The 20,965-nt window shown below is 37.9% G+C and overlaps 1 protein-coding gene across 2 annotated transcripts in view; it reads left to right on the top strand.

Annotated features, from left to right (window-relative positions):
* The first annotated feature begins 2,754 nt into the window (after positions 1-2,754).
* Positions 2,755-20,965, top strand: part of SPATA7 (spermatogenesis associated 7) — a 31,727-nt gene continuing 13,516 nt past the window's right edge. The window contains exons 1-4 of one of the 2 annotated variants that reach the window (XM_039712875.1): positions 2,755-2,848; positions 11,744-11,830; positions 12,501-12,593; positions 13,489-13,533. In XM_039712875.1, the coding sequence (XP_039568809.1) occupies positions 2,809-2,848; positions 11,744-11,830; positions 12,501-12,593; positions 13,489-13,533 (265 nt within the window). In that variant the 5' untranslated portion in view covers positions 2,755-2,808. Of the gene's footprint in view, positions 2,849-11,743; positions 11,831-12,500; positions 12,594-13,485; positions 13,534-20,965 lie in introns of both variants that reach the window. The other variant, XM_039712874.1, reaches the window with a different exon arrangement.

Raw genomic sequence — 20,965 nt, 5'->3', positions numbered from 1 at the left:
TTTTTTGGACATAGTTCTCTCTGTGTTGGTTTGTTGCTGGATATATGAATTGTACATTTTTACAGAAGTTAGGTGTCTACGCTGGATGATACAGAGGGCAGAAGTAGCAGAAAAGAAGGCAGTTGTTCCCTAAGTCCATGCCAGGGTGGGGACAGATGCCCACCTACACTTGCAAATGTGACTCTCATGCACCTGGTCCTTTCCTTCCCTCCCAGTGAAGGCACATTTTAAAACTATGCTCTGTTGTAATGCATCCTAAGGAAAAGGGGAAAATGCCTGCTGCTGTCAGACAACAACAGTGATTGCCATGTTTCCTGTTTTCAGACTGGGAAAGGACAAATCTTACAGGTTTTGACATGTTACTCTTCAACAATGGTAAGATCTCTGCAGTGATCTTATTGTAGTGTAACAGTGCAACTTATTTCTGTACTTTTTTGAGCAGATCAAAATCCAGAACTGATTCCATTTTTGTTAAGGCTTTTATTGTTGTTGTTGCTTAATGCATGTTATGGGACTTAATGTGCACACCATTATAAAACTGTTACTTTTTAATTACACTCAAAATATATATACTCTCACAGAACAAAGGAGGCCAAAAGTCACCTCAGACCCATAAGTGAGACCAATCAGAAATACATAAAGCTTTCGTGTGTGTTGCCACTGGTGGTCAAAAATTTCAGAGACAGGATATCTCTATGATGCTGTGACTGCTGACTGAAACAGAACAAACAGAAATCTCCACATTCCCTCAGCGTTGCCTAGAAACCAGGGGAATTTTTCTAAAAATGCCTACTTACATTTATGTGTTTTAATTATCTATGTGGTGGGAAAAAGCATAGGAACAATAAGGAAGAGACTATGAGAAATCTGTCATATGGGTTTGTACAGAACAGCCTAACACTGTATATTGAGTACTACAAACTGAGTATTTGGGAAACTGATATTTCAGAAAAAGAAAGAAACAAAAAAAGTCTTTCAAAAGTATAGAAAAAACTATAGGCAGGCTTGTTTTTTGGGTTTTGTTTTGTTTTTGAAAAACAGAGACAAGTGTTTTCTGTGACATGATCTCTGTAGTAGAAAGTATTACAGCCAACCACATAGAGGTGAGAATCTTGTACACTTATTTTTTTCTCTCCAGGATCTTCAGGTATCTGAAATGGAAATTGTTTAAAGACTATCTCTACCTTTAAAATCTACAGATTTAACAATCTGAATTGTGAAATGAAATGTATACTAATACTAATGTGTATAATGTATTTATACTAATGAAAGTATAAACCAGAGGCCCTGAAACACAAGAAGAATGCTAAATAATTTCCTGAAGCCCTTTCCCCAAATCTCTAATTTCACTATCTGCTTCAGAAAACAAAAGACAAAAATAAACAAAATCAAACAAAACAAAAAATTAAACAACAAAAAAATGAACAAAAACAAATAAACAAAACCCCCCAAAACTCTTAGATTGTGTTTTTTTGGTTTTGTAGATTTTTCCTGGTAGATATTTTCCAAGACATTGACTCAAATCCAAGAGACATAAAGGAAAATGCTATAAAATTATTTTGATTTGACAAGAAGGTAAGGTGTTTGTGACCTTATGGTTGACAGTAGTTGAAATGCTATGGCAACTGATGCTTTTATATAAAAAGCAGTCAGAAAGACAGAGGGCCACCAGAAGACGGAGGACCGATGAGTTTCCAAGGTATACATTCACTTCCCTGACCTCTCCCCTGACAAATTTGACACCAACTACATTTAAGGATGATTTTAGAGAAAACAGCCAAAATGATAACTACAACATGGATAACAGAAACTAAGGCTAGTAAGAAGTACTTCATAATTGGTATATATATAATTAAAAGGGACATCACAACATTCAGTAGTCAGAAGAGTGAAGAGTTCTACTACGGAAGATTTTTTTGAAGTATTTGGTAGAGTCTACACAAAGTACTGGGGCAGATAAACTACTGATTTCATCCAACATGTGTTGTGCAAACAAGTTGGAGCATTGACTGAGGCAGAAATGAGGAAGAAAAGTTGTTTTCAAGTAACATTCCTTTGATTTTATTATGATTTTGAGCTACATTCAAATGAATTTTTCTAGCATGTAAGAAAGTGTAGCAAATCATATAAAACACTGTATTTAGCCTATAATTAATACTCATTTCTAGATACTGAAGGGGAATGTCCCTCCATCTGGGACAACGTGATTTTGTGATGCGTTAGGCTGTGGAAGGGACTGCAGTACCCTTGGCCAGTCAGTGAAAAAAATCTTCACACAAAAAGTACAAAAGCCCTGAGAGATTTCACATTAGGGAAATACAGTTTGTCAGACAAACTGTAAATACCACCCTATTGCTTCTTCACAAAGTTCAAATCCAGCACATCGGCCTGCACACATTAATCAGTGATGCGATCAAGGGCTGCTTTTCAAAAGGTTCTTTTGTGGTTCATTTTTAAAATGCAGTTGGTTTTCAAAGACATTGAGCTTAATTTCTTCAGTGTAACGCACTGGCAACGCTCTAAGCTCTCGTTTTGTCACTCGTTCCCTCAAACATCAGCAAACTGCCGTAAATTTCTCCCGGGCGTTCATTATTCTTCAACTTCCCGTCAAGTTACAAGAGAAAGGCTTGGGTAATGAGGGCCGTTCGCGGACGGGCACAGAACCTCCCCCGCGGGCAGGGGTTTCGGGCCCGAGGCCCAGCGGCCCTGCCCTCCCCAGCCCGGCCCGGCCGCCCCGCCCGCGGCTCGGGACGAACCGCCGCAGCGCCGAGCCCGGCCGGCGCCGCCCCTTCGGGCCCGGCCGGGAGCATGGGGCTGAGGATGCAGCGCGGCGGCAGGCGGAGCCAAGGTGCGGGGGGTCGGTGGCGGCTGCGGGAGGAGCGGGGAGCGCTGGCCGCGGCAGGGCGGCGGCTGCAGCCCGGGGGACGCGTTGCCTTGCGGCCTCCCCCGTCCCTGCCGGCCGTGGTGGTGCGGGGCGCGGCACGTCTCGCCCGGGGCTGGGGGCAGGCGGCGCCTCCGCCTTCCCCGCTGGCGTGTGTGGGCGGGCACGGAGCCTGCGGGGCAGGGGGCCGCCCGAGCCGCCGTGGCTCCGGCAGCCCCCGGGGCTCGGGGGGGGTCGAGGCTCGCTCCTGTCCACGCGGCCGCCCCGAGCCGGAGCCGTGCCGGCCCGGCCGTGCCGCGAGCGGAGCCGGCGGGGCGGTGGAACGGCGGTGGAGGAGCCGAGGGCCGCGGCTCGGGAGGGGGGCACGCACAGCCCGTGACGGGCTGTAATCCACCTGGAGACGGGGCCTGGAATTGTGCATCCTGCAGCCGTCACCGCCCGGTGCCTCCTTATTGTACCGGCACCGAGCGCTTCAGGCTGCCGGGATCGGCCGCGTTTGCGATTTCTGTGCCCGCTTCTTTTCTTAGTCAGCTTTCGTCTTCCCCAAAGCTGCTGTTCGTGGGTTGTAATGGATTGTACCCTGTGTGTACAACATCCCACGGCGTTTAGCTGGAGATCAAAGTGTTTTGGTGTGGTGGGATTTTAATGCAAGTGTGGTTGAAAAATAAAAGACTCCGAAGTTTTAAGGGTCTTACAAAGTGATTCCTTAGCCACATTTAACTATCCGTGGGCTGCTCTGGTGCCCTGTTCCTATGAATAGTCCTAGGGGCACTTGTCATTCATGATAAAAAAAGGTGTAAACATGCGAAAATGCTTGCATGAGCCAACTGTGGCTCTTGGAAAATACCTAAAATATTTTCAGTTATAAACTTGATTACATGCATAATATAAAACAGTGGTAGGAGTTATTCAGTGCTGCATTGTAATGTCAAGATCATGCATCGCTGCATAAAATCAGAGCCATTTGAGATAACATTAGGCTTTTTGTGTTGCATCTCAGTGTCAGTTCCAGTCTTTGGAGACAGTGACAGATGCCACTTCAGAAGATGTCTGATATCAAATTACAGTTTGAACATAAATTCTAATACTGTATGGGAATATGAAATTCAGAGCAAAAACTAGTATCTTGTGCACCCAATTTTTTGCTCTCTTATGTAATTTGACGGAAGTTTTATGACAAATACATCCTTTTCCTGACTATTCTTATGTTTGTCAAAATACTTTTATGGACAATCAGAAAGCATGCTGGTTGTTGACCATAAAAAGGGAATAAATAGGATTCAGGATCTAAATTTAATTCAGCTTGCAGCAAGCTTTACTTGAATGACTTCTCTTCAGCAAAAAAAGTTCAAAAGTAAGGAAGAATTACGGTGTGTTTGTTAAATTGGGAAGCCATTGAATTGTCTGCATAGGAGGTTACAGTGGAGGCAGAAATGTGTGGCTGAACAGTCCAGTGTGAGGTTCTCAGGATCCTTACAGACAGCCAGGATTAGCACAGGCAGAGAGACTGATACACTGAGCTGAGCTGGAAGTCTGTGTGCCTGAGCAAACTTGGCAGAACAGCCACTGGGTTGCTTGCAGTTCATGAAAGGGGAGAACACATCATATTTATGGTTTCTCAAAAGAGTTGTATGTAAAGTGTTAATACAGAGAAAGTTGGATGCACTATTCCTTGTCCTGGTTGTATGTCATTCAAAGTTTGTTGTTCAATCTTAGCCTCATCATTTTAAGGAAAGAACCAAAATTTGGCACTTGTTTGTATCAGGCCTTGTTTTACCTAGTGAGAATACTGAGAAAATATGTATAGGAGTATATAGGATTTTCATGTAGGTCTTGTCAAAGTTCAAGTAAGGCTGAGATTTTTTTACCCTCCTAGAAATACAAAGAATTAATCTGCTATGTTTTTCCCTAATTCCAGGTATAAACCTTGAAGTTATTTACTGTTGTATTTTCAGGAGCCAGTTAATATACTCGCAGATTTATAGTATGACCTCAAATAATCTGAATACTGTAATTTTAAACCAGCTTTGTTGCTTAAATCCAGTCCTCTGCATTGGGCTGCTTAATTCCCATTGCTGTTCAGGTATGTGTTCAGAAACAGCAATACCTAACAGCATTGTGCACTTACTGTTAATCAATGACACACATTTGGGCCACTTTTATCTTAAAGCATAAAATAGGGATGAGTGGGAAACTCATCATTACTGCTGCATGGAGGCTGCTGTTAGGTTTAGACAATTTACACAGGCTTCCAGGATTTTAAAACAAAATTTAAATGCTTCACATGTTTATAGACAACATCATCTTATTTAGATTTTTTCTCCATTGTAGGAAGTCCTTGCATTAAACTGACTAGAGCTGAAAGGGTGTTAACACAGACTTGTGAACTACTTTTTTAAAAAATTATTCCTTCATTTATCACTTGACCAAACAGCTTATTAAATTTACTAAATTACTTCTTTGGTAGCACCAGTTTTTAGAAGCTGAAATTTTCTTTGACCAACAAGAAAGATGGAAAATTGTCTAGTTATGTCTTAAAAGAAGGAAGGACATGTACAAGTTTTATATGGATTATAATAATTTTAACTGAAATTGGGAAGTGTTAGTCAGTGTTCCTAACTTTTTATCAAATTTACTTTAATTTATCAAATTAAGACCTTCACTCAGTAAATTGTAAATTGTGACTGGGAGAAGAGTCTGATATCCACCTCATCACAGGCTCCTTCCAGGCAGTTGTAGCAAACTGACATAAATTCATTTTCTTTTGCCTGCGGTTCATATGACAACATGTGCTACTGTTTGCTTCTGCTTTTGGAGTATGAAGAGAGCAGTAGTTTGCATCCAGAACTTCCTTTGCTGAAGCCTGTAGCTAGAAAAAGTTTTACAAATATTTTTCCAGACTTGTGTAATCAGATATGACTCAAGGCTACTGTATTATTTCATTAGATTGCTTAAATTTTTCAGAGGAGGGCTTGACTCTTGAACTGAAATACAATTTTGATTGCATGGTTTTAATTAATACAGAATACTGTAAGATTATTAATTCTAAAGGTCTGAGAGACCTAACTGTTAGGCATTGAGAGTATGTGTAAAGAGCTTTTGTGTAATCCAGCATACTAAGTGTATAAATAGCACCCATCTAATTAATGGCTTAGGAGGTTATGTATAGTGCTTGTCAGGGAGTGTATCATTTTTGTCATATTTTGCCTGTGACACAAATGATCCCATGCAAAATCCAGATGGAACATTTGGAACTTTATTTTAAAATTGGAGTAGTGTGAATTCCTGGGTCTCTCTATTCATTGATTTTTGCTTTTTAGATAATAATGACTATTCTTTCTGCTGGTGAATTCTGCTATTTATTAACAAATTTTAAATGTGATTATTTTAAAGAGGGCTTCACATGTGAGACCTTATACTCCCAGGATTGAATAGAGTTTTGTTATCAGTGAAACCAGAAAGGGGTCCAAGGTTCTGTTGGACCAAGGGGTCCAGGCTTCTGTTTCACTTGCATGAACAGGAAAGAAAATACAGGCGTCATTGTGTTATGCTTGTTTTGCCTCTCTGTAACTTTCAAATAAACTGGAGTACTATCTGCATTCAGTAAGTGGCTAAATCTGAAGCCATGTTTGAAGGCCTCTCATGATTGCATAGGTGCTGCAGAAAAGTAGCGGACACTTGCCATGTTTTCACCTGTGTTCTTCACCTAGAGAAGGAGTCTGTGGGTGGGTCACTGCTCTCTGCTGGCCTTTTTGTCTATCCAGTTCTGCATCTGTTGCCAGCTTCACCCATCTGTGAGTAAGAACTAGGAGCATTAATAATACCCAGTGGCTGGGTAGGAGAAAATCCAACAAATAAATACACATTTTGTAGAGGAACTCATTCTGTTCTGTGTTCATTCCCAGATATGTAAGTAGAGGGTAAGAACTAGGCAGCCAGGGATAAGCAACGAGAGAAGCTTAAACTAGATGACCAATTGTAGTTCCTATAGCTCCTCATCAGCCACCGCTGAGCAAGTAGGGAGTGTTTGAGGGGAGGAATGGCCACAGGTAAGGAAGAGGCAGCAAATTTGGGATATTGGAAGGAGTTTAGGGGAATGGTACAAAGATGTAAGCTACATGAATAGGAGAGCTGGCCTCATTGGTAGTACTGCTAATAGAATATGAGCGTTTTTTAAGTATATCATGCTAATACAAAGGGCAAACAGTTAAAAATATAAAAAAATAGTTTCTTATTTAAATAAAGTTTAAATCCAAGGTGGATTTTTGTAACTAGGTTAATCTTTTAATGTACTCTGAGCTATCATCTTTCCTCTGTGTATTTCTGTGTTGTATTCATATATATAAAAATTTCTGTAGCATAAAGAATTAATGGGTACTCTGACTCTGGTTTGAAAATTCTCCTAGTACCAAAAGGCAAGGAACATGTATTTCAGGTCATAATTCAGTTCCTTCAAGTATGACCTTGTCAGACATATTAGATAAGATGTTTAGAGAAGTTTCCATCACTGCTTGAAGTAATTTTGGATTTTACAGATTTGTTCTTCCTCAGCACATGTACAGCATTAATGCTGTTGTGTACTGTTAGTTGTATAGAGTTAAAGGAGTTAATTCATAGCAGAAGCTCGTTGAAGAGGTCATGAAACTGGCTGGTAGAATAAGGGTGGTAGTGGTAGACTGAAATTTACATTTGCAGGTTTGTGCTGAAATTTACAATATGCAGGTTTCTGCTGTAAATTTCAGACATAAATCACTGCAGTGGCCAGAGTCTTTGCAAAGCATTTGTCAGCTTGGGTCCATATCAGGCTCAGAGGGATCAAATGCCCAAATCTCATGCAAGTGATGCAATTCTAGTCTGTTAGAGGCAGAGGTGTTTTTGCATTGCCAGCTGAGAGGAAGCCACTCTAGAGCTAGGAATGTGAGAGTCCTGGAGCCACCAAAACCAAACTGCTGCACAAAAGGGTCAATATTGGCAGTGATAAGCATATTCTTCTGGAACAGCTGTGGAGACCTGAAGTCTAAATCCACCTGGGGCTGAGGGTTGTTTGAATCCAGGCTAAGGTCTGGGAGCTGCTTTTTGGAAATTATAGTGTTCACAGGTCTCTACACAGTTAAGGTTTTATGTGTTGTAGTGCTAGATTTAGATGTCTATATCCAATATCCCACCTAGGGTCTCTGTATTTTTATGGATTATCTTTTAAGTAGCAAGTCTTGATGGGTAAAGATAGCGTGATTGATTTATTTATTTAATTTTCATTTACTATGACTGAACTACATGCTTAAAAATAGTAAGTCTAATACTTGTGTTTAAAATCTTTTCTGGGAGAACATGGTAATGAAAGACTGGGCTTCTTTCCAGTGCATATTCACGTTCCAAATCTGAAATGGCTTTGTAGAAAAATAATTTCTGTAAATTCTGCATATCCGCTAACAATCAGGAAACAAAGTAAACCACCGATTTATATAACTTATAATACTGTAAAATCAGAAATTAGGATAGGATGCATTTTAAATAAAATAAAAATATAATTTAAACAAAATATTTTTCAATTCTTTTTGGAATAATATAGTTATGACTTATGTTAGATACCAGCTGGAAAAAATTTTAGAGAAAGATTTTTTGGTTTTATCTCCATTATTGCTTAGTGTCATAGAAGGAATAAAAGATCAAATAAATTTTTAGAAGTATTTAATTTGTTTCCTGTCTGTACTTTAGGACAACACTCAGTATGAAAATCCTGATTTTGTATTCAGTGTGGACTGTCCACTTATATCTATAAGGAAATTTACTTTTAGATCAGATAGTTACATGTGTCATATATCAAAGATATTTTCATAGTTATTCTCCCATTGTTTGGTTCATATTTGCTTAGCTGTAAATTACTGAAAATCCCACCTTCTCCTTTAAAATTCTCTTCACATATCTGAGCCTTCAGTTTGTTTCTGCTGTTGTGCAAATAACTGAAAACACAGCTGGAATCCAAATAAATACCCGTTCAAGTCAAAAGACAACCTGAAATGATAGTTGTGAAACTTTTGACCATTAGCACTTCCTACCTTCAGTAAGGTTGAAAGAGCCTGCACATACCAAATTCTCCAGTTTCTTCTCTGACATTAGCAACAGGCTTCTTCATGATAAGAGTGTTTTCTGTGCTGTCTATATATCCTTAGTCAAAATAGAGGGCACAGAAATATTTTTTTATTTCTCCTGACTGACACTTTTTGACAGCTTTTTTTGCCTGTGAATACTGATGTCTGTGAAATACTGATTTTTTTCCTCCCTGCTCCTTCCCCGGGTACAAATTAATTGTAAAGCACTAAACCAGCAGACAGTTTTTCCGTGGAATTTCCACTGTGCCATCTGCTGGTGATGCAAAGCAAGTGAACATTGTAAAGTCCAGTCTTCCTGCGGTGCTGAACAGTTGTGTCTGCAGCTGAAGACAGTAAAGGCAGCAGGTTTCCGAGTGTCCCTGATGGTGTTTAACGCGGGACAAAGTCATTTAGCTTACTTGAAGAGAATCGGTTGTAGAGAGAGCAATGTCTGCTTTTTTAACGTGATCATACTTGCCCTTCTAGGGTTCTGTCACATAGGTGAGTTAGAGGTGGTACTGTAAGCATTTACCTAACAATACCACAGATGCTTCCCTCTGCAATTATAGCCTAGCTCTGAAGCACAGAAAACAGTAGAATATTTAGGTTATTTGAGCAATTGTGAATGAAACACTTCCGATTCTCAGTTGTCTGCTGTAATCTGGATTGCAGGTGTATATGCATGCAGGTTTTTATCATTAGAGAAAATTCTATCAACTGAAATTTATAATCTAACATTCAAGTCCTCCCAAAGGCTTGCATTGTTCCAACACCTGCATGTTGTACATTCTGCGAGTCATGGGTTTCAGGGTGGATCCAGCTAGACTGTGAATACCACTTGTATGTAGTAGTGTGTGGTAGAGAAATAAAATATTTTAACAGGAAAGAAATGCTTTATTGGAAAAGGTTTGCAGTCATTTTGAAAACATTCTGAATCTAATAAATCCAATAAACTCTTGCTGTGCATTTGGAATTTTAATATTTGAAAAATAATTTATTGTATGTCCCTATGTATGTTTAACTTATAAGCAGAGATAAGGAAGAGTTGTACCATGAGGGGAATGAGCCATTCCAAGCAGGAGTGTTGTCCTTTGGCTTTGAAGATAACAGTATAAAGTTAAAGCACTTGCAGAATAGTGTTGAAAAAAAGTCTCCAATAGCATTTTCTTCTTTTTTATTCTTTGTCCTTTTTCAACTGCTTGTCTGGCAACTTCACAGCAAAAGGAGTGAGAGTGCTGTTATTGCAAACACCACAGCTAATACTGTTATTTCACAGAAGCCTGTACTGTACAAAGGCTGGCCTTTCAAAGTATGAAAATAATTCAAGCTTGCCCTGGTATTTTCTGTGCTTTGTAAAAAAGGTTGAATCTGTTGGTCCAGATTTAGTGTTATTTCACAACAGGGGAAAATTACTTTAATTTTCTTTTTTGTTTTTTCTTTAGATATTTTTATGGCCTCCTATACTAGTCTTAGTCATTCAAAATTTAGTATAGTATGTTTTTTTTTATAAGGCCTTGGGTAAATAATGTTAAAACATCATTAAATGAATGGTTTGTTTTGCTGCAATCTCTACTAATTAATATTTAAGACACCGTGTTAACCGTCTTGTGCAATGCTGTTGAACTTAAAAACGGAGTTATCTACTATAGTAGTTATATATGTAATTGCAATAGTACTTCAACAGTCATTATATAACAGTGAGAAATAAAACAGAAGCCCTGGACAGCCAGGTGCTGGGTAAGCTTTGAGAGGTGGGATTAGGAGCTGTTACCATGTGTGGCATGGCTGTTACCATGGCTCCCTGCACCCCTGGTCAGTTTGTAATGGTGTCTGCCTTTAGCACCCTAGCTGAGGTCACTGGGAGGAGATTCCCACTCATACTGGGTAGGTCCAGTGTGTTTCTTCATGGGCTGAAAGGGGGAAAGCCAGAGGTCAGCAGGAGCAGTAGAGCAGTGGAGTTACCGACTTCACCTGCATGGTGATTGCACACTCTTGAACTGACAGCTGAGAAGTACAGTGGGGATGGGAAGACCACGTGGACCTTGATAGTTAATGCTATTAAATTTGTAGAATCTGTCTGTACAGTTTTAGAATTAATGTTAAGTAAGTGTGGTTGGTATACTTACCTTGTTAAAAAAATCCTGTTAGTTTTGGTTTACATTTTATATACTTTGGATGCCTTAAAGCAGTGCTCTGTATACACGAGTATTTGTAGTCCTAGTGTTTCTCCTGTCCAAATTTGTTTTAAAAGTGTTGCAGATTCTTAATTAGCTCTTGTGCCAATTTTTAAATCTTAGGTTGCATGACAGCCAGTGGTTTTCAAAGAGGAGATACAGATCTTTTCATCCACATTCTCTCATTTTTCAGAACAACTGGTTGTTTAAGTTTTGTTGGCATCTCCACTTGTCTATGGAGTTCCCAGTCTATCAAAGTGCCATGAACTTTGAAACAAATTGGAGGTTAACATAGAAACAGAATCATGACTGTATCTCTGTACAGTTTAATGACCAGTGTTAAGTTCAGACTAAAGTGTTCTGATGGTCTGTTCTGCTGTTTAGCTCCCTGAACCACTCAGAGCACTATCATTGTATCTTGGTGTTTATATTAAATTATTTAACTACACTTGTAGTTCAATGATTTTAAAATGATTGAAGAAGATTCTGAAGAAGATCCATTAGAACCATCCTTGCATTCTTTGGAGAAAGGCTTTATCTTGTCTATAAAAATATATGTGGGGATTTTTCTCTAACTTTGGTTTTTGTTTCACATTTAGCTAAAATGAATGAATGCTCAGCTGTTGTCATTCCCAGATGTGGTCCAACAAGTCCATTTAAAGGACACTTAAGTAATAAAAGTAATGGTAAGTTACATGTACTTTCATCAGAAGGTCAGCTTGGTTCCTTTTATGTGAATTCATTGATTTGGTGCTTAAAATATTTTTCTTAAAACTTCTGCATCGAGCTTATGTGGAGAAGTTTAACAGTACTTATATTTAGTATGCATTACTGAAAATACTTTCAAGGAGTTAGTTTTGCCTTGACTGTACTGCTGGCTACAAATTGGTAGCAAGATGAACAAATATGTAAACATGTCCCATCTCTATTAGCTCTAATTAACATCTCTCTCTCTCTATATATATATATATGTTTACCCCTGAGGTTAAACATGTGCATTTGAAGCTAGTAGTTTACGTAGGCTAGTGTGTGATTCTGTGCCATACTGACACCTCAGATACCTTTTTTTTCAAATGAACATAGAGTGAAGAACAGGAAGTTTCCATGTTAACATTTTCATAGTACAGTTTCAGCTATTTTTGCAGCTATTTATTGAATTAATGGCTCATTTGGGATAGAAAAAGGAGACAGGATAATTTCATGTGATAGTGACTGGTAAAAAAAATACTGCCTTTGAGCAAAGAAGTTAAACGGTGTCTTAAAGTTTGTGACATTGAATTGCAGTTAATAACTGTTTAAAATTGTAGTATTCTTTTGCTCGCCTTTCTAATGTTCAAATGTATTTTAATCTTGCAGTTTTCTGCCTTGGCTCCGCTCGAAATCTAGCTAGCCAATACCTGATCAGAGATCACATGGTGGTTCATTATAACAGAATTCTTTCAGCCAAAGGTAAAAGTGTGCATGTATGAATGAACTGTCTCCCCCTAAATTTAGCTCAGTCTCTCAGAATAGGCTCATACCAAGAAGGAATGAACTGAATGGTAGGAAGTTTACTATTCTTCCTTTTTCTTACCCAAACACATGTCAGCAAGAAGATGTGGCAGCTACTTAATAATACTTTTATTATTGAGATGGGACATTTTGTATGAAAGCATTTTCCTTAAATGTTATCAAAGATCCTACCTTAATTTTAGAGCACTTTGTGCTGTATTGGCTTCATTCTGCTTTTGATGAAATAATGAATTATGAAGTAATAGGCTGAACTGAAAGTCACAGTGATAGTCATAACAGCAAACATACAGAAATTATTTTAGGAATGAAGGCAGAACATTTCTACTTAAACTTAGATCACCATGTGTTTTATTATTTTTATTTCAAAAACATAATAAGCGTTTGTTCATCTTGTAATTAATAGTAATAGCAAATTCTAAGGACTGTGAAAATTGCCATGTGTATTTGCAAATGAGAAAATCATGTTACTGACAGAGTCCCTACTCACAAATACAATACTCACAATGTTATGTTTTGTGACATACTCAGTATCCTCAGGTATGCAGGTAAATGCTATCAGAACAAAATGTACAGAAACCTTTTGAAAGGAGTCTTCATTAAGTGATGATTCTTCCTTTAAATATGTGTTTTAGCCAGAGAGCTTTATCTCAAATCCTGTGACCATATTAATGACAACCTAATACTTTAGGTACACAGTAACTAGCATATTTTAAAATAAAGAATTATATTAGTCTTTGTTCTGTGTTGGTTTATTACTACATTTTTCTAGCTATCACATATACTAAGTAAATATTGAATCACTCACGTTTGGTGTTTTTCTTATTTTCAGCAGCTGTAGACTGTTCATTGCCCAAAAGTAGGTTGGCCAGCATCAAACGTAAGTATTTGTTATAGGTTGATTCTGCAAATGCTTCTGTAAAACTTAACTTAGTAAAAGAGCCAGCAAAGAGTAACAATAGCATATAACCCTTAACTGAGCATTCATGTGTCTGCTTCTTTATTCAGCTTTCACATCCTTCTTCGGCTACTTGTAGATACATTGAATCTGCATCAAATGGAATGCTGGAGAGATGGATCTGGGCTGTCAGGAATTAGTTGTGCTTATCAGGACAGTTCATTTGTCAATGGCAGAAGTGTCTCAACTGCAAGAGATAGGATAATCTTAAGTATATGGTACAAATGCATAGACAAAATCCTGGACCTTTCTTGCATTTGTACCATATACTTAAGATTATCCTTTCTCAACAAAAGCCTTTGAGGATTTCTCTCACTGCTCAATGTGTGCGTGTAGGTGATATCTTTTTTCTGACCTGCATTACTTTATATGCTGTTTCATCTGACTGAGATTCCTTTACAAACAGATAAGAAACTCTGTCATTTAGGCTGAAAGTTTTGCAGTTATCAAACAGGTAATTAGATGGGAAACACCTACTTTCAAATTCATCATTTTTGGTCTCACTGACTTCTCGGTATTTAAAGTTAAGACTACCCAGGCATATCTTGTTCAATTTCTGCACTATCCTTATAAATTCAAGGTTTTTATAATGAAATTTAAAATTATTTCAATTTTATTTTGTACCTAGAATTAGAGTGACTGCATTTTTTCCCTGCTGTTCTATGCATTGTTGATCAAGAAATACAGATTTCTGTACTGTAATGACCTTGCAACCAAGTGTGACATGTTCAGGTGTTGCACTCAGTGCAAGGTACCATTTGTAGAGTCTCTGGTAAACCACTGGAGAATCATTTTTCTTCCTCTGTTATTTTGTGAAACAGATTACATGGAGATGACAGCCAATAGCTCAGACACGAAGAATATTGCAAATATGCTGAGCAAGAAAAGTAATGGAAAAGGGGTTTTAGAATACTTTCAAAATAATTTCTTCTTTCTTGCTCAAGATGAGACACGTGATTTATCCAGGCACAATTTTAGCTTCAATATAGTTGAATATCAGCAGTATCTCCAGTGTCACTGAGGATGAGGGGTTTGCACCTTTATTCTCACAGTAGTTCACTCTGAGTAGTTCTCTCAGTAGCATGTCATTGTTTCAAGTGAAGCATGTAATGACTTTTTTCTCTTTGTGTTCTTTGTGTAGTTATTGCATTCCAAATAAAGTTTCTGTTCCCCCTCTATTTCAAGAGTTGGGCAAGGGGGTAAATTTAGTTTAAAATTATAAGATTTATTAATAGCATAGAGTTACAAAACAGAATTCCTGCAAATAGTGTTAAAAAATACCTCCTGAAAATGTGCTTCATGTACTGCTAGAATAGCAGGTGAGTATTTCCCTTTGGGGTTGTTGCCATGAATCAGTCATTAGTGTTTAAGAATTAAACATGATACTGTAGTTGGCATTCTCCCTGGCCAACTGAATGTGTTCTGTCCTTAAAGTGGATTTAGTTTCCACTGTTCTTTTCCTGGTATCTAAGCAGGCAAGGTGCCATGCCCCTGGGCTAGCAGTGAGCATGTTCCTGTGTATTAGATCAGGCTTACTGACTTAAAATAGTTGTTAGAATGTGAAACTTCTTGAAATGTGAAACTTCTATGTTCAGAATTAGTCCAAGCATGTTGATTGATACCAGTGGCCATTAGAAGCCTGTGGTTGTGAAACTTGTGCCAGAAAACTTGACAAAGGCTATGCCAAGTAAGACAGCTGCTGCTACACATGCCTGGTTTCTAACAGTACTAACTTTTCAACCCATATGTTTAGAGGTTTTTCCACAAGGCATATTGATAGTACAGCTTGAATTCAGTGATTAGTGTGCTTAGGAATGCAGGTCTCTTTGATACCAGGGCAGGGGGAGAAGAAGAAGGAAAACAAATATTCTGAGAAGTTATCCACCATAGATCTATTCTAACCTGGTGGAACTTGGATTCCTGGAGGGAGAGCAGTGAGAGACAGGGAGAGGCAGCAATTCAGACTGATAGTAATGTTGGTTTTCTACCCTTTAAATGGGTTAAGTTCTAGCAAAAATATCAAGAAATACATATTGTTATGTAATACAGTATTTAAGTCTTAATTTTCCCATGAACACATATATCTGGAAAAAGCAGAGATCTATGAAAAACTGCTTTACATGTTGTTTCTGCCATTTTACAGAAAGCTTTCACAAAATCACTCAATCTTTTTTTTCTGTTAAATCTTCTCCTTACGTATGTATTTCTGAAAATGAAAATTATAAGCAACTAAAAAAGCTCTTTAAATTCAAACACTCAGGTAATTCTAATGCCTGTATTATGTCTTTGAAAGGTGTTCTAATATATTTATCAAGTATGAAATTTGGTGGGCAGGAAAACTTACAGAAAAAAATCTTTATGAATCTGTACTTTTAACTGTAGTGATTTTTTTTCCCCAGAATTTATTTATTGTAAAGTTTCTTCTATAATAAAAGATGTTGGGGCTTTTATGAGGTGATTAATTTTAGATATGTACATGCATTTTTCACAACTTGTTGTTGTGAAAGGACTTTAGGTCCTGTAGACTGACATCATGAGTGAAGCAAACCAAAAGTTCCATCCAGTTGTTCTAATATAGAACTTAACAGCCATATTGAATGTGGTAAATAAAGCACATAAACAAGAAAAGCCTGCAGTCTTGACTTGTAAAGGTCAAGAAACAGAGAAAACATAACTTCCTTTTGTAGATGTTTCAGTACTTATTCATCATTATTACTGAAAATGTGTCCCTGATCTTTAATCTAATTTACCCAGCTTTACCATCTGTCTGCTGGTGGCGAGGACTGTTGTTTTATACAATTGTCCATCATTACTCAGGATTACAAAATAGCCATAGCATGCCAGAGAACAAGAATAAGATTATACATTCCACTTATTTTCAGTGTTATCTCAGTACAGTGTGTCTAAATTGTCCTTGGGGGCTTCCCCAGTGGTACCTTGAAAACAAAATCACTGTCAAGGGCCACTAGAAGCTCGGTGGACCTCTCTCTAGGGTGCACAAATGGAGATTTACCTGGGCAGGCTTAGATGTTTCCTTCAGGGCTGGTGCAGCATCCCACAGGTAGTGTGCAGTCACTGTTGGCAGGCTGCTGTGTTCTTCTTAAGGCTGACAGAAGTATGTAGGAGATGTCTGCTGGATCAGGAGCCCATAGGAGCATCAGAGGTGGATGGATTTGGGATAATCCAGTGCTTCTAGCCTCTTCTGAAATGCCCTTGAAGGATTCATGTCTCACTGTTAGGCTTTATTTCCAAGTCTTACCAATGACCAGATTTCACCATTAGTAGCTTTGCCAAGTAGTATCAGATTTCTGAAGTACATCCCTCTTATAGCTGCTACTTTGTATTTGATACAAACACAGCTTTGCTATCAAGCCCTTAATAAATACTTTGTCGCCCTTTTTTATGGTGATTTCTCCCTTGTTTGATGAAAGAGTGCTACTGATAGTGAATGTAAAAGACTGCAAAATCATCTCTTAGAGTTATGAAAATTAAAATTTCTATGTTAAGGAATTTAGATTTAGACTTATAAGGAACCTGAACTTCATAACTGAATTTTGCCATTAGCTTTAATTTTATGAGATCTCACCCCAGGTGCTTAAATCATGGTGTAGTGGAAATTCATGTAGAGCTAGGAAACTGGTAGTAAAAATACTTAGAGAAGGAAGAGCTTGCTTACAGAAGTAATATCACCAACTGGTACACTGGCCAGTTTAGTTGTGGTCACTAGGCACTTCAAGCTCAGCCAAGATGATGTTTGTATGATTTATCTAAAAAATAATTCAAAAGGGAAACAATAACTCTAAGTGTGTTATTGCAAAATAGCTTATATAAAAACACAGTAGAGAAATTCTGAGTGTTGGATAATTCCTTTGTGATACATTGTTCTATAAGCTGAACTCAATTTAAATCTAACTTTGTATTTCATTGTTGCCATCAATTATTTACATGAAAAATGAAATAACTTGATATTTAACTGCAAGCTGTTTTGTGATGTGATGTGATAAATTTAGCAATTGGAAATTCAGAGCAAAGGACAACCGCTGGCATTCCAGCTCTGTCCTTCTAAGTGCAGAGCTTTCAAACTGACTAGGACTGTGATATATATGATTAGTTTGTTTCTTCCAGATTTATGACATTTGTTTTATAATTTTAAGCATGTCTTGAAATGCTGCTGCAGTCTAGACTTACAGCAAAAATAATTAAGCCTATAGAGGGAGTATTCTAAAAGGGAGATAAAGTGATGTGATCTCTGCTTTGAAGTGTGGTGTACTCTGGGAAGAGTAGGCTAAAATGACAGATTGATCAGTGTCTTAGAGGTATCTCTTTATGAGGAGTGCTACAGTTTAATATCTGAAATTCAGTCTTATGCTTCCTTTCACTGACAACAAAATTAAGGGAATGGATTCATGGAGTGGATGCAATAAGGTATGGAATCTAGGTTCATAGACTGAATTTGTCTGATCTAGAGAATCACTAAATCCTTTATATTCTAATACTTTTACTATACTATGAATCTGTGGGGTTTTGAGCACCTTAATTAATGCAATGCAATTAATCTCTAAAGCTCTAATAAGACTTTTAAAGGGACTCATCATCTGGATTTATAAACTGTATTATTTTATTGCTACACATTTTTTTCCCCTTTTAAAAAGATGAAAAGTAGCCCAGTGTTTTTCTTTTTTTAAAAATGTATTTGTCACAAGATATTTACTGTTATGTACTTTTCCCATATTTAACTCTGCATATGTGACATGTTCCTGGAGCCAATGCTCAAATAAAAGCTATTTGCAGTGAAACTGTTTTAAGTATCTGTTAACAAATGCAGTCTATGTTTACTTCCCACTAGTCTATGACAGTATGCCCAGGGCACTTCTTTCAAATTTAGTTTAAGGACCTCACTGAAGGCTAAAGAAGCTTTATATCTGTAATGGATTTGAAGCAGAAGATACCTTAAACAGTGAGCAATGTTTTCAATTAAAATCTAAATCTCTCTTCTGAAATTGGATGTCTCTTGAATGCTGGTCTCTTTCTTTCTGTGCTTAATATATTCGCACTGCAATACAAGTAGCTGTGTATGACAACCTTAAGTATCTTCAGTAGTGAAATTACTGCCTCAGAGTTCCAGGCAAGTTTTCTATCTGGCTGTAGTCAAAGCATCAGACTGGATTCTCCAGTCCTTGCATGGGTAGAGGACGTGAACTAAGGAGAGGTAGGGCAGCGTGCCTGTTTCTGCATTTGTGTGCGTTACTTGCTGACTGCCTCAGAGCTATCCTAACTTACCTCCAGCTGTTTACATCTACATTAACTCTTTTTAGAAGGATTTCTCTATCTCTTACTTTGCTGGTTTCAAAATTCCTAGCTTTTACCACAGATCTAGCCTGAAAATTCCCGATTTGGCAATACAATTTTTATATTACTGGAGTTTTCTGACATTCTGTTTTGCATGTCTGTGCTGCCTTTTGGTGCACATGAGTGATTTTATGGCTTTTGGAGCACACTTAATGGATTAGCTGAGCTCACTGTATGACTGGTGTGAGACAAGGACTCCACATTTCCCATGTAGGTGGTGATAGTCCCAGTGGGTCATTCTGGTATCCTAAGATAGCCTTAGCTGGAATCCTTACTGTTCTTTATTTTTGGGCATAAGCTATGCTTTGGGTGAAAAGTCCCAGCACCAGTCCTGGAGGAGGTTTTTTTAACAGCTTTGAATGCCAGTTGTAAAGGCATGCATGTATGTCAAATGTCAGAGTTTCTCCTTTATAAAGAGCAGAATAAGGACAACATGGGAATTCTTTGCAGTAATATTCACGCTGCTTTGCACTTTGCCCAGACACTCCTGTTGAGCCATGGTGTGCAGGTGGAACATGCAGTAAAATGTTAAAGCTTGTATTGTCTTAGGCAAACCCACTTCTCACCTAAGCACCTGAGTGTAAGGAACTTGCTGATTCAGACATCTACTCGTCCTTACCCATACATCTATCTGTATGTATTGCATTTTTGCTTTGTAGGTCTCTCATTCACCCATTGTTTCTCTAGATATTTGTTCAATCAGCCATTAGCATTTTTCCTGAGCAGTAGGCAAGATGTGAGTTTTTAGAGCCTTCATGGATGTGCACGCACAGACATGCTGTATTGGCCCAGAATAAGTAATTATTTATCTCAAACATATGAAATGCCTAACCTGTAACTAATTTTTGAGTGCTTCTCTGTAACTTTTAAGACAAACACAATTAGAAATAATAATAATTTAGAACAGACACAATAACTCAGTATGGAAAGAAAAGCATTCTGTTTTAATTATTTAATGATGCAGTATATTTTATCATTCTGTTAAAATGTAAATTTTTAATTCAGAGTTGTATAATGTAGCAGTTGTTAACTTCAGCTAATTTTTTTCTCAGTAATTTAAGCAGTCTCATATTGGAAGTACTCTAATAGCATATGATGGATAAATCAGCAGCTTAAAATAAATTACTCTGTATTTTACATATCAATTGTAAGAAATAAAAGAAAGAGAAAGAGGGATTTTCCTGAGCAATAAGAGCAAATATTTCACATCTGAAAGATTAAATTCCATCTTAAAAGGGGACTAAAATGTTTAAATCCAATGAATGCACTTACTTAAGTATTTCCTGGAGATTAATATGTATGTAGGGTACACAGGTGAATGCATTTTAAAGGTTGATTAAACATCCTCAGGTTGCTATAGGTCTCAGCTGTGTAGAAGAATATACCACACCAATCCCTGAAGTTTTTTACATCTCCGTGCATTAAATATAGTAGTGCATGTGCAGATTGGGGTCTCCCAGAGTATGATATAAATATATTATGAAACCAGAGAAGAAGTCCTCAAAGGCCTTTGTGTGTCTCTATCAAGTAAATGATTCACATACTTGGATTTGCTCTTGGAGGTTTTCTCTAACCTAAATGATTCTGTATTTCATCTGTGAAACCTGGCTGCTTACAATTTGCATAAAACTTTGCACTGTATTTTGTAAGATTAAGTGACTAATGGCAAACTTGTACACAGAAAATTTACCTGTCTTTTGGGCTACTTCATCTGATGGCATAGATACCTGATTCAACTTTTTGCACTGCAGGTGAGGTCTTGGACTGCAGACCAGTGTGGACTGATAAAAATGCCCCGGTCTGATCTGACAGTAGCCTTCTCAGAGCTAGCCTTCAATTTTTTTGTGTTCTTGACAAAAATTTGCTTGTTCTGACATGGATTTCTGTATTTAGGAAATTCCATGTTGTAAGTGTGGATTTTTTACATGTCAGATTTGCTAACTATAAACACAGGGGTTTTTGTGAAATACTGGTTGAGAGTACAGTCAAAGGAGTTCTAGCTGTA

This window comes from Passer montanus, unplaced genomic scaffold (genome assembly GCF_014805655.1).
Source record: "Passer montanus isolate IOZ18808 unplaced genomic scaffold, ASM1480565v1 scaffold27, whole genome shotgun sequence".
In the NCBI taxonomy this organism is placed as follows: Eukaryota; Metazoa; Chordata; class Aves; order Passeriformes; family Passeridae; genus Passer; species Passer montanus.
The sequence above is the reverse complement of the archived record's forward strand: the minus strand, read 5'-3'. Positions and strand labels throughout refer to the sequence as shown.